The sequence below is a fragment of the Eptatretus burgeri genome, chromosome 3 (assembly GCF_056783735.1).
Source record: "Eptatretus burgeri isolate ZD-2024b chromosome 3, Ebu_testis_v1, whole genome shotgun sequence".
Taxonomy (NCBI): domain Eukaryota; kingdom Metazoa; phylum Chordata; class Myxini; order Myxiniformes; family Myxinidae; genus Eptatretus; species Eptatretus burgeri.
The window spans coordinates 23,432,098-23,445,837 of NC_140963.1; the positions used below are offsets into that span (position 1 = coordinate 23,432,098).

At 42.4% G+C, this 13,740-nt stretch overlaps 1 protein-coding gene across 2 annotated transcripts in view; it reads right to left on the bottom strand.

Moving 5' to 3' along the window:
• The window catches only part of LOC147029551 (vacuolar protein sorting-associated protein 33B-like), a 144,387-nt gene that overhangs the window by 89,742 nt on the left and 40,905 nt on the right, over positions 1–13,740 (bottom strand). For both annotated transcript variants that reach the window (XM_085872697.1, XM_085872698.1), the window contains exons 2-4: positions 6,317–6,384; positions 4,852–4,981; positions 2,887–2,991 (exon numbers count right to left, since the gene is read on the bottom strand). In XM_085872697.1, coding sequence (XP_085728823.1) covers positions 2,887–2,991; positions 4,852–4,981; positions 6,317–6,375 — 294 coding nt within the window. In that variant the 5' untranslated portion in view covers positions 6,376–6,384. The remainder of the gene's footprint in view (positions 1–2,886; positions 2,992–4,851; positions 4,982–6,316; positions 6,385–13,740) is intronic.

The following is a 13,740-nucleotide window of genomic DNA, read 5'->3' on the forward strand; positions in this document are numbered from 1 at the left end:
CCATGGCCCATATGGTCAGTGCTCGCGTTCGCCCGATTCTGCTGGTGTGTCCGCGGGGCGAACACCGATATGTGTCAGATATTGAGGAAATACGATACAAAGTCGCGAGCAGTGCATTCGTGCTCAGCTTTGTGCGACAACAAAGTCGCAAGCGGCGTATGTGTCTGCCTTCGAGCACATTCCATAGAGTGCACGTGGTTCGGCCATTACGCATGTGGCCAGCACTCACCTCCGCACGACTCTGCAAGAATGTGTGCGGGGTGAACACCAATATGTATCAGATATTTGGTTCAAAAGGAACGCACCGCTTTTACTTCGCATACTCGCATCCCACCCAACGTGGCATGGAGTCGCCTTTATCGGCCTCCGTACGCGTTTCATGCAGCGTGGGTGTCGTGCTGGCTGTTTCCTGTGTTGTGAAAAACACCATTCGTGCAGCGTGGGCGTCGTGCTGGCTGTGTTTCCTGTGCGATTGGTAGAAACCCACGATATTCGAACCCGCGATATTTGAGGGTTTACTGGATATCATAATCGTGCATGTGTATGTGTAACTTACGATTCATGTGTGTGCGAGTGTGTACGCGCTGCCGCCACCAGTCGTCATCTCTACCCGCGAGTCTCTAAGACCGAACGGAGTCTTCCCTGGTCCGAAAGCATCCATTTTCACCCCAGCAAGAAGTGTGTGTGTGTGTGTGTGTGTGTGTGTGTGTGTGTGTGTGTGTGTGTGTGTGTGTGTGTGTGTGTGTGTGTGTGTGTGTGTGTGTGTGACCATTTTTCTCAGAGATGGCTGAATGGATCTTCGTCAAACTTTCAGAAGTTCATCATGTAACTAACTAAGCCTTTGTAGCGATGTGAAAGGTAATATTAAATGATTCCGGAATCCTTTCCTTAGTGGGTGCAGGGAAGTGTTTCGGCCCCCACAAACAAACAAAAAATAAAAATAGGACGACGCATCGTGAAGCTCACCAGGATCAGGAGCAACAGTCACTCAACCCCCCCCCCCACCCCACTGCATACCCCCTTAGACCCTGATTTCTTTTTAATGCCGTGAAAAAAACTGGTACATCGTGGGTGATAAAGATTGTGGTCAAGTTTCATCAAAATCATGTGTGTAGTTTCGGAGAAGAGAGCAAATATCTATTTTGGGGGAAAAAACACCCCGCACCCATCCCCGTCCCCTCCCAGACCTCCTTTATAAGTGAAGATTTTGATGCAGTCAACTGACCTCACCTTCGAACGCAGAAGCTCACCGGACCAAAGTCTAGGTGAGCTAAAAATAGACCAGGCAACTCTGGGTACCCTGCAAACCCTCTTCCAACCCCTTACTCCTCAAGCTCTGCAAAAAGTTCATTTTTGAGCACGTTTTGTCTTGCCCTTGTCTGAGCAGGTGCACAAGACAACAAAGGAGACGAAGCAAGGTGTGGCCTGTTTATTGGGGCCCTCAAAAAAAAAACCAGTAGCTGGTAACCCAAGAATGAACATTTTCACGGCACAGTCTGTTTCAACACGTTAACATGTTAAAGCAGCACAGTCTGTTCAACACAGTTCGATGCCAAACCTAGGTAAACGATACCACTGATGTGAGAGTCACAATCCAATTGTAACAGCATCCTCTCCTCTTATGCCATTGCTGTGCACAAGTAATACAATATAAATTGCAATGGAGACTTTGTATGCAATATTATTGTTACGTCCGATTTGTGAAACTTTAGTTCAGTTACGTAAAATGTGAGTTATATCAATTTAAGTTTATTGTTCCTGGCTGCTATTATCAACAAACCTTAAATTGTTGATGCACCTTCCTCCAATCCTGACTCAAGCTTCAATGTTATCCAGAATAACGAATACAAAAGCCATTGCTTTATATCGTCTTAAAACGTTATCTACACAGAGGCCTACTTCCACTCTGGATCTGCTGGAACTTTTAAACTTGCTGTTACGAGGCCAGGGACGTAAACATAGCATCTTATTTCATTATATTTTTACACAAGTACATTTATCTTGGTTAAATGGCGATGCTGCACAACACCGAGCGATCTTTTTGCAACGTAGGTGACTACCATTCCCGGGACAATAAAGAAATAATTGCCGAGCACGAAAAGCAGCTCATCGAGAAGATGAAACTCTGAATCCAAACCTGCCACTGCCTTGTGATTCAGGTTTTGAAACCAAAAGGCGAACGCTTTAACGGAGTAAAGGCAGCAATTACTTTTAAAGGTGTTTTTTTTTTCATTATTGCTGTGCATACTCCCCACTGAGAAAGAATAAAAATTATCATGTTTTTGTGAAATAAGTCTTGTGCAAAAAGATTGCAGGTCTGATTTAATGATCATTCCATTTGAATAATGTAATAATGTATGTTTTATGGGTCTCAAGGTTCATGGAAGAGCAGAGCAATGGGAGGAGGTGAGAGTGGGGTGGGGGGTGGATGTATTAACAGACAAAATGTGGAAAGAGGAAAAGAGTGGAATAACAAATGGATGCATCAAAATGCAACCTGAGGATTTACAGAAGGGTAGGAACCGGGTGTCAGTCGGTGTCGTAAAACGAATTAAAGGCGTGCTATTTTTAAACAAAATCAATGCTCAGTTTCTATTTTGGAAGCTTTTGGGATTGCTCATAGATCGCAGGTTGTGCAAATTGAAATTGTGTGACAAAATAATTATTAGTAAAAATATGATATACACACAGGCATTGAATGAAAAATATTAATTTTGAGTTGGAATTTTTTTTTTTTTTTACATAAAAAATAAATAAATTTTTGAAAAAGCACAATTTAAATGTTTTTTGGGGGGAGGGACATGTCACCTAAACTGTAGTATTTTTGTGGTTTACTATTTATGACGAGCTTCTGTAAACAGGAGTTTTCAACATTAGAGTGCGCACCTTGGCAGAGCGTCCAATGCCGTACACCTTTCCAAAGGACCCATAGAAGGACTGCAGCTTGCACAGAGACTTTGCAACAGTGTAGAGCCAGCAATGGTTTCCTTCCTTAAAACATAAAATAAAACAAATAAAGTTTAAATGTACACAATGTTCCTTTTTCATAGGGGATGGGGGAAGGAGATCATGTACATCCTTAAGAGTCATTTACAGTGTTGAAATAAATATGCAAACTGATATGGCATACACCGCATCAGTTTGTCAGAATCGTAAAAACAGTGACAAAAAAAACATTGCATTCAATAAATATTCATTCAAACAAAACGGTGAAAGAAGCACATCTCCAGATAATCAGAAATACGTATCATTTCTAATTTGTTTTGCTGTATGTATTACAGCGTACCAAGAAAAAATCCCGAAAAAATGCTGGGATTTCCATACTCAAAACATCATCATAAACAGGGACAAGGTCACATTCCCACTCCTCACATGATACATCTGGAAGACACAGACAAGGCTTTCAAATAAGCTTGAAACCTCATTTGAATTGCAAATAGCAGCGACGCTCAATCAAAAATGGTGAAAAATATTTTATATATATTTAAACGAAAGCAACGTGTTGCGAAAGGCATGCTTAAATACACCTGGTAATACAATGAACAAAAGTCGATAATTCCAACACAATCAAATTATAACAGTTGAGAATAAGGTTCTCAGAACGAGAACCGTCAAAAGGAAATCAAACGTGAACAAAAAGGGTGGGGGACAAAGATTGCATTGATGATTACAGTGTGCTAAAACTTCAACAACAACAACAACAATGGATATGCTTCAGGTTATGTTTCATGCCATTTCCCAGTGAGCAATGGAGTCGATATTGATAAGCATGACATGGGGTGGGGAGAGAGCTTAATCATAGTGATTGAGATACATAAAAGAGTGACTGTTTATAATTGGAATGCAAACTTGGAAATCAAAATAACACCAATAATACACGATAGGATGGGGGGGGAGGAGCCAGAAGTGAGGTGGAGCGAGTGTTACCACAAAAAGGGTGAGGGTTTTGCATTGATTTAACCATAGCTGCATTGGGACTCAACATTTTTCGCAAATTTTTCGCAACAGCTGGGGATTTCAAATTCTCCTTTGATGACATTTTTCCCCAGAATCTTACGCACATTTTGATGTGAAATATTTCCAAATTAGACTTACTGTTCAGGTGTCACATGTCCTACTAAAACTGCAATTTTTGTACATGTGTGTATGTAGGACAGACATGTAGATAAGTGTTATCTGACAAAATGAAGTTTCACTTACATGTATAGTGTATACATATGATTATCCTGTGATCTGACAGCACAAATTTTCACTTGCATATTACATACAATAATGTGACAGTCCCAAAGTCTCATTTGCAGGTAAATTGTAATTGTATGACATATTTTAAATATACCATCAGAGATGGGGAATCCCCCGCCACAACGAACGTAGCTCACTCGAGTTTAAATATTGCATCAAGTTAAAAAAATTTAGGGCCCATTTTTCAAGATGGCTGCCTGGCGGCCATATTTGATGTTTGACATGGCCGAAATTCAATAGCAACATACTTCGTCCCGTTACCTACATTTCCAGCAAGTTTCATCAGAAAAGAAAAAAATTAGAGCCTACATCGCGATAACGTCGTTTTTTTCAACATGGCTGCCTGGCGGCCATATTGGATGTCCGAGCGGGCCGAAACCATGTTGGAAAAAGTTCCCCAGGGGTGAGGAACGTATTAACCAAAATAATTGAAATCAGATAAGCGGTTTTCCATTTATTACAAAAAATTTTTTCAAGATGGCCGCCCCAGTCGGCCATCTTGGATCCGGCCATGCCCAAAATCAACAGAGTTCTTCCTTTTCAGGTGGTACATGTGTGACCCAAATTTCAAATCGATATGGCAAACAGTTTATGAGTTATCGCACTCACAGCTTTCAATGTTGACGCCCAGCCAGCCGGACAGCCGGACGGACGACCCGAGTGACAACAACATCCCCCTTCCGCCACGTGGCGGGGGATAAAAACTTCATGTGTGCAATGACCAGATTTGTAGATTTCTCTGAAAAATGCATAAAATTAGCATATTGCATAATTAATTTGGTAATAATTCGAAAAAAAATAACATATTATCAACAAATTAAAAACACAAACATGTTCATTACATAATAATCAATGTGTATGCAAATTTTCAAGTTCATTGGAGAATCTATGGCCAAGATCGGAGGGGAAGCAGATAAAATGACCACCCACCCCTCCCCCCCCCCCCCAGGTCAGGGAGAGCTCAAAATCTCCCAGTTCAGTTGGGGTTAAAGGTTTTTTTTGACAATTACAGTGTTTAATATTTGTATTAAATAATATTATAAATAATATTATTTCAAGAAATAATTTATTAATAATAAATAAAAATAATAAATTTAATAATTTATTAAATAAATAATATACACTAACCCTAACAAAAAATGGAAAACTACTCAGTCAAAGTCCAACAAAGCTCACAATCTGAGGATAAAATATTGGACAATTAATTGACAATTGCGATTAAAAAAATTAACGAGGACAAAAAGAAGAGCAATAGCACCTTGCCGTTTGTGGAGGTTACGCTGTTGAAAATCCCCGTTAACAGCAAATCCACGATGTACAAACTTAAGGGGATACTGTATTTTCATGCAAAAACACCGCCCCCGGTATACCCCACACCTGGGGAAAAAAGTGCTCTTGGAAAATTTCAGGCATGTATAACCCACACACAGCCTCAAGTCTCTGCCATACAATGTTTGCTGTCAATACTAGTAAGAGAAAACTTAAAGGTTTCACGGCCAAATTCAAACTGACGAAAAAGTGGGATGATTTCTGGAGAAGAAGAGGACGAGACGGATTATGACAGACCCACACTTGTTGACTCCGAGCAGCTTTCACAGCGACACAGACAAGGACTTTGTGGAAGACAACTTATCGTTACCTTAAATGGCTTTGGAATTAAATGGAACCTGGAATGGAACTTTACCTTAAATAGAATGGAAAGAACTGTAATTAAAGATATAACAATTAAACTTGCAAAAAAACTGCTTCTTTTTGCATCTCCTTGATAATTTAACGTGGCTCCCTGTCGCTACGTCATGTGCTGCATGGTGAAATACACCGAATAACCCACAGTTGGAAGTTTTAAAATAGATTGAACATATAACCAGCTGGTTAGGTGTGTGAAAATTCAGTAATTTGGGGGAAACAGGGTTATGGACTTGAACTTAAAAATGTCACCCCTTTTTGCCAAACTGTACACTTAATTAACATGTTTGTGCATTATTTTTGTGCTGTTTATTTTCATGAATAAAAGAGTTATTAAGAACGTAAAATAAAGTTTGTTTTCTTGAGTTATTAAGATCATGAAACTTACCTTACGTGGTGTGAAAATGATTTTGCATTGACGGCGAAAGCGACATGCCTTGTCCGCATTCAATGAGTCTGAAGCACAAGAAAAAGATTATGTTGTTGATGCAAAAACTTTAGAAACCATACATTCTGAGAATGAGATTGAAGAAACAAGAAAATAAAATTTGAAGGGAATTTTCGAATGGATACGCCTCTTCCCACTTTAGAAGCTAACCCAATGCTATGGAGAGATAGAGACAGAGATAGAGACAGAGAGACTTTTGTATCTTTTTATTATAAAAATAGAAAAGAAAGCCCCCAAGTGGGAGTTACATTTTCATTTCAGAGAAAGAAAGAAAACCAAGAAACAATTTCTGAAGAAAGGAAATAAAAGGATGAATCGGGTGGATTATATACAAAACATTCACAAAAGGATAGACATTCCTCTCGGACTTTGCAAATAACTTCTTTTATACGCCATTTTGATTCGATCTGTGGTAATCTTCCAGTTACTGAAAAGAAAGCAAAATCCAATTTAACACGACTTATTTCAAGGTTTTGGAACAAAAACAAAGTATCTTCATCATTTACTCCGACACCATCAAGTTTTCTTTTGCTTGACTTATATACTGCCATCTTTGCCTGAGCAAGCAGGAAATTGGCTAACACAGTATTGGATATTTTTGTGTGGGATATCCAATCCGTAGATAAACACACAAGTGTTTATCAAACACTTGTGTGTTTATCAAGTGTTTATCAAGTGTTAAAAATCAAACCAAACCTCACAAAACAATTCGGAAGTAAAATAAAAAAGGTGCCAACCGTTGGCATTCAACATTGATGTGAAAAAGGTTTTCATATTTCTTACAAAAAGGACATTCATCTACAAGCAGATTTGAAAAATGGTGTAACAAGTGATTAGAAGGAAGGATCCAGTGTACTCGTCTCCATTGGAGGTCACCATGTCGTGGTGGTACAGGAGGGTGATAAAAACCTTTCCAGTTAGGAAAATAAGGGGGAGAACAAGGTAAGAGGTCTCTCCATCGAACCCTCTGCTGTGTTATTTGCTGTTGCGAAATAAATTTTACACAACCCAAAGAAAGGTCTTTTTGTTTGGGAAGGCCATTGAAGCCGACGATAAAAGGGGAGCAAGGAAGAGGGCTGGCAAGAGAAAAAGCACATACAAGTTCAGGAAAGGAGGAGAGAGAAGGTATTTGATGTGCATTTTGTTCATTGCTTTGCTGATCCTGCTCCCAAGCAAGTGCAAGCTGTGTGTATGTCCAAAGCACACTACATAATGTGTGCCACGATTCGAGAGGATCGCACACTGACCAGGCTTGCCAATGCATCAGCTCTGATCCAGCTGCCGTTTGGGCTGAGAAGATCTGCGACAGATTTAACACCCTTGTCGGTAAAGCGTTGAATGAAACACCTATCAGCAGGCATATCATGGAAAAAGGAGTTGTCGAACAAAGGTTCTTCCAGAAACATGTTTCGTGTAAGAATGTGTTGCTCTTGCTATTGTCAGAGCTTACCACGCATTTAGTATGCTCTGATAGAAACCAGAGAGGGGGGATGTGTCGATTTTGGAAAGGTCCATCAGGAAAAGAGAGTGGTCATAGCCTAGCCCCCAGCCTGTTGCAAAAGGTGACGAGCGACGTTGACCCATGGTGGAGAGGGTCGCGTGTATTGCATGCGAAGAGCAACTGAGAGTTGAAAGGCCATTAGCCGGCTCTTTATGTCGACCAGGCCTTGGCCTCCATCGGTCAGTGGTAAACCGAGGACCTCAGGTCGCAGCCAGTGTTTTCCGTCCCAGAAAAAGGACACGAAGCACTTCTGGAGCTGTTGAAGCAACGCCGCTGGAGGATGCAGCACGAAGAACCTGTGCCATAAGGTGGAGGCCACCAGTGTGTTGATGACCAAGACCCTTCCATGATATGACAGTTGTGTGATCAGACCTTTCCATTTTTGCAGTTTACCCTCAAAAAACTCAAGCAGACCAGCCCAATTCTTTGCAACTGTGGTATTATTACCTCAGAACACTACAAGGTATTTCACACCATCATTGACCCATGACAGTGGAGCAGGAAGTCTTGGCTCCAAGTAGCACGACGGACCGAGCCAAAGGGCGCTCGTTTTGTTCCAATTTACTTTGGCTGAAGAAGCCTTTTCGAATAAGGATAAACAATAACGAACGATGTTCATGTCACTGATATCTTGTACGAATACACATACGTCATCGGCGTATGACAGTACCTTGATGGGCCGTTCAAAATGGGACAAACCAACTCCTGTTAGTCTACAGCGCAAAGAAACCAGTAGGGGTTCGATGGAGAGCATAAAGCAACCCGGAAAGATGGCAACCTTGTCTAATACCCCTGTTAACAGACAAGGGTGCAACAAGTTCATTGTTTATCTTAAGCACACTATAAATATTATTGTATAGTAACTTAATATAAGAGATGAAGGTTGAACCAAGTCCAAACCGCTCAAGTACTTCGAAAAGGTACCGATGTTCAACACGGTCAAAGGCTTTCTCCTGATGAAGGAGAAGAAGTCCTAAATCTTTAGGGTTTTCCTTGCACAGTTCAAAGATGTCTCTCTAAAGGGAGATGTTGTCATAGATGGAATGTTTTGGGACACAGTAACATTGGTCTTCTTTCAACAACGGGGATAAATAAGGAGTAAGTCGCGATGCCAGGGCTTTTGAAAAGATCTTATAGTCCATACATAATAGGGAGAGAGGATGCCAATTTTAAAGACACAACATGTCTCCCTTTTGGGGGATGAAGGTAAGAAGAGCTCGTTGGCAACTCTGAGGTAGCTCTCCAAGCTGGCAGCTTGCGTTCAAGGTCTTAATGAGTTCTGGACCCAATAAGTGCCAAAACTTCTTGTAAAATTCAATTGTAAGTCCATCCAAACCAGGTGCTTTCCCAATGGTAAGGCCGTGCAGGGCAGTGCCAAGTTCATCCAAAGTAATGGGTCTTTCCAGTTGGGAACGCCCATCTTCACACAACACTAGCAGGCCTATGGAGATCGCGGTGACACTGACAGGATTTATTTGTTCCATTGAATATAATTTCGAAAAGTATTCCTTCACCGAAGATTTGATTTCTGATTGTGTAAAGGCAATGGATGAATCTGCTAATCGCAGCTGAGAAAGCTGTTTACTGGGAAGACGTTTCTCTAAGGAAAAGAAGTACTTGGTTGGTACGTTTGCCTCATTCAGGTGTCACACCCTCATCCGAACTAAGGCACCACGTGCATTCCTCTCGGTTATTTCCTTTAATAAGGACTGTTTCTCAGTTAAGGTTTTTTGTATGTTTCTATTATTTTGTCCGATGACCCGTTGGAGTTGTAAAATCTCTAACTGTAATATTTTCTTTACTTCATGGTCAGCCCTTGTTGAGAAAAACTAATACTGCTGACAGAAACCTTTAATTTAGGTTTTTACTAAATCCCACCATATCAACGGGTTAACGGAACAGCTTAGCTTCTGTTCTCGGAGAGCCGTCCAGAAGGATTCAAAGACCTGAATGAAGTTGAGGTTTTCAAGTAAACTGTTATTGAATTTCCAATGAGAGCTCCCTGGACATGGTTTAGAGAGTTGAATAAAGACTCGAGCTAGGGAATGCTCAGAGAAACCAGAAGGCACGATATCAGATTTATAAACTCCATGTAATAAATGAGAATTTACATAGATGCGATCAAGCCTCGCAAGCGAGATGTGGTTGTTTAAACAACGACACCATGTATAAGACCGATCAGAAGGCTGCTGCACGCACCAAATATCATGAAGATTATATTTCGCAATGATGTTTGCAAAATGTTTTGCGGTACATGGTTGGGGTTCCGGCCCGTTCCGGTCAAATGAAGCATTAACAGTACAGTTAAAATAGCCACCAATAATTAGACAAGTCTGCAAATCCAGTGTTTGCAGGAATTTTCTCAGTTCGGCAAAAAAGGAGATCCGCTCATCATTTTTGCTTGGAGCGTACACATTGAGAATTGTGAACTTAATCTGATTGATAGAGAAGGTCACGGAGGCAAGGTGTCCATCAATAATACTCATACATTTAAGGCAGGACGGATGGAAATGTTTCCCTAAGACAAACATGATGCCTGCCTTCGACGAGGAGTTGTTACTGAAGAAACATTCCTTGTCCATAAAGAGTCGCCACTGAGCCTGAACAGATCGGACAGCATGGGTCTCTTGTAACAAAGTTATGTCAAGACCGTTGACCTCTACCAGCTGTTTAATTTGGATCTTGCTGAGCGGACTCCCACCACCATTAACATTTATTTTTTCCAATCTTGAATCTGGCCATGAGGAAAATAATAGCTTCGAAGAATAAGATCAGAAGTGGGATAATTGATTAGAATCCCTTTTCGCCTTGGTGATCAATTTTTTTAAGCGGTGACAGTATGTCTGGTGGAAACCGAATAAGTCAGGCTTACGTACGATAGCCTGAGCACACTCAAGGAAGGATGGTCGATGTGGAAAGTATTCCGTCAAGTTTATATTGCGTTTCCTGTATGTATTTTGAAAGAAGAGTCTTATTTGTTCAAAGGGGGGGGGGGGGGTGGGACCTTGACTGGTCAGCTTCTCCACCGTTTCCACCTGACTGTTCCTGTTTGTTTCCCCCAGGTCAGATTCGTCAGATAGTGGGGCAACTTAGCTAAATATAGCATAACAATTGTGCATTTTGTGAGGAAAGCACCAAATTTGGCACACTAGTAGCCTATCATATTATGAACAGATTTGGATATTGGACCATCTCAAATTCAGCCGCTGATGGCTGTGGCAGCCATTTTCCACTGCCATCAAAAATTTTGAGATGGCCCAACATCCAAATCTGTTCATTATATGATAGGCTACTAGTGTGCCAAATTTGGTGCTTTCCTCACAAAATGCACAATTGTTATGCTAAGTTGCCTCACTAAGAGTCGGTTTTAGTTTCCGAGTCACACAAGCTTGTGCCGTACTGCATATCGATACTGTCATCAGTATTGATACACGGATCTGTACTGGTTACCACGTCTATGTGCTCTTCCATTGTGGGAACATCTCCTAGTGAAGTAACGGAAATAATTGGGGGTGTTGATGAAACGGAAACACCATCAGCGGATGCAGCGACATAGCTTCCCTCGACCATGACAGTGTTATCGACCTCCAACAGTGTGGAGGAAAACAGTACTTTGGGGGTCTCTCGTAAAACATTCATTTTAACATTTCCTGCGTTTCCAGCTTCACCACGTGATGGACTGGGAGCAGTAACAGGGTTAACATTTGTTTCACTATTTCCCGCTGACAAGGATTCAGGGTTAACATTTACCAAAGTGACAGCAGGTTCATCACTCGTGGTCTGTGTATCACCGTCGATGGACTTTCCAATCGGAGAGTTTTTAACGAGTGAAAGTTTCATTTACTGCGATAACAGGTAAAGCGGTCTCTGTCAGGGAGACGTCAATGTCCTCACTGGAAAGTCGGGTAAACTTGTCGGCTGTAGGTACCGGGTCCATTCTGGCCGTAGGTACCGGGGTCCGGGTCCATTCCAGGTAAACATTGTAGAGTGGTGTCAGTCACAACTGCGGGAACATTACCGACAGATTTCTCGTTTGTAAATGCTGCCTTCTTCTGGGTTAAACGACCATCAGGTAAAGTCTTTCTCTTCCTTGATGAAACGATGGTGAAATCATCCCAAACATCCGTTTTGCTGTTTAGACTATCGGACTGAGAGGACTGGGGGTTATTACCGACATGGGATTCGCTTCCTTCACGGTCGAGGAAGAAGAAGAAGACGTATCCTTGTTGACGAGGTTTGTTTCATCGTTTGACGAGGTCGCCTTTGGGCAAGATCCTTTCAAGTGTCCGAAATTACCACATTCAAAACATTTCAGGGTGTCAGTGGTTACGTAGACTTGGTAATCATGATTATCAATTTTGAGTTTTTAAACGATGTTCAAGGTTCTTTCAGTGTTAGAGGGAGGAAGCACCACATAAGCTTGTCTCCAAAAAGACATCACATGTTTCGTCCGATCGTCCTGGCTACATAAAGGTGACATGGTGATTTGAGAAACCACAGGACCATAACGAGATAGTTCGGAGATCAGCGTCTGATTCTTCAGGAAAGGAGGAGTGTTCGAGATAATGACCTTCACGGCCGGTGTGTCGAGAGGGGAGACGAGCACGAAATGTCCGTCATCTGTTGATAGTGAAGTCGATACAATTTCATGAACCAGTTCGGTCTCAGACACGAAGATAACCACACGTTTGTTCATTCGTGAGGCTGCACGAACTTTGTCAGTACCGACTATGTTTCCTGTAGCGATAACGAGATCCTCGACGCTAACGTCGTCGGGCGGGACACAGACAACGCCATGTTTTCGTGTTTATGCTTCAAATGCCGAATAACGGGAATATGAAGTCATATTTAGGAAGGGGGAGGAGGGGTAATTGCTCTCGTGCAGTAATTAAATACGAGCCGAGACATGTTTCTGAAGGAAATAAACACAGCTACAGTGAGGAAAAAAACGATCAGTTGAAGGCCCGGGATGGGCCGCCAACTTAAAGCTATCCACAAAGAAGCTGTGGGCTCTTTCTCTCTCTATCTCTGGGAAAAGGTATGTGAGGAGAAAACAGGGGGATGGGGAGGGAAGGGGAAGAGATGAACCGAAGGGCAAACCGCGAAATAACAAGGACAGATGGGCGGGGCGGGGTGGGGTGATGACGGCGCGAGGGAAGGCCGAAGCACGAGGTCTAATGAAGAGGGGAGGGTGGGAGCACAAATAACGATGCGGAGAAGGAAACAAAGGAAGGGAGGTGAAAAACGATGCGAAAGGGGACAGAAAGGCGAAAAAACAGGGCAGATCACAGCTCACCAAGACCACACAGCCGCCATGACACTCCACTCGACTCACCAACAGCCAGCGGGGGGGGGGAAGAGAGATAGAGAGAGAGAGAGAGAGAGAGAGAGAGAGAGAGAGAGAGAGAGAGAGAGAGAGAGAGAGAGAGAGAGAGAGAGAGAGAGAGAGAGAGAGAGAGAGAGAGAGAGAGAGAGAGAGAGAGAGAGAGAGAGAGAGAGAGAGAGAGAGAGAGAGAGAGAGAGAGAGAGAGAGAGAGAGAGAGAGAGAGAGAGAGAGAGAGAGAGAGAGAGAGAGAGAGAGAGAGAGAGAGAGAGAGAGAGAGAGAGAGAGAGAGAGAGAGAGAGAGAGAGAGAGAGAGAGAGAGGGAGAGAGGGAGAGAGGGAGAGAGGGAGAGAGGGAGAGAGGGAGAGAGGGAGAGAGGGAGAGAGGGAGAGAGGGAGAGAGGGAGAGAGGGAGAGAGGGAGAGAGGGAGAGAGGGAGAGAGGGAGAGAGGGAGAGAGGGAGAGAGGGAGAGAGGGAGAGAGGGAGAGAGGGAGAGAGGGAGAGAGGGAGAGAGGGAGAGAGAGAGAGAGAGAGAGAGAG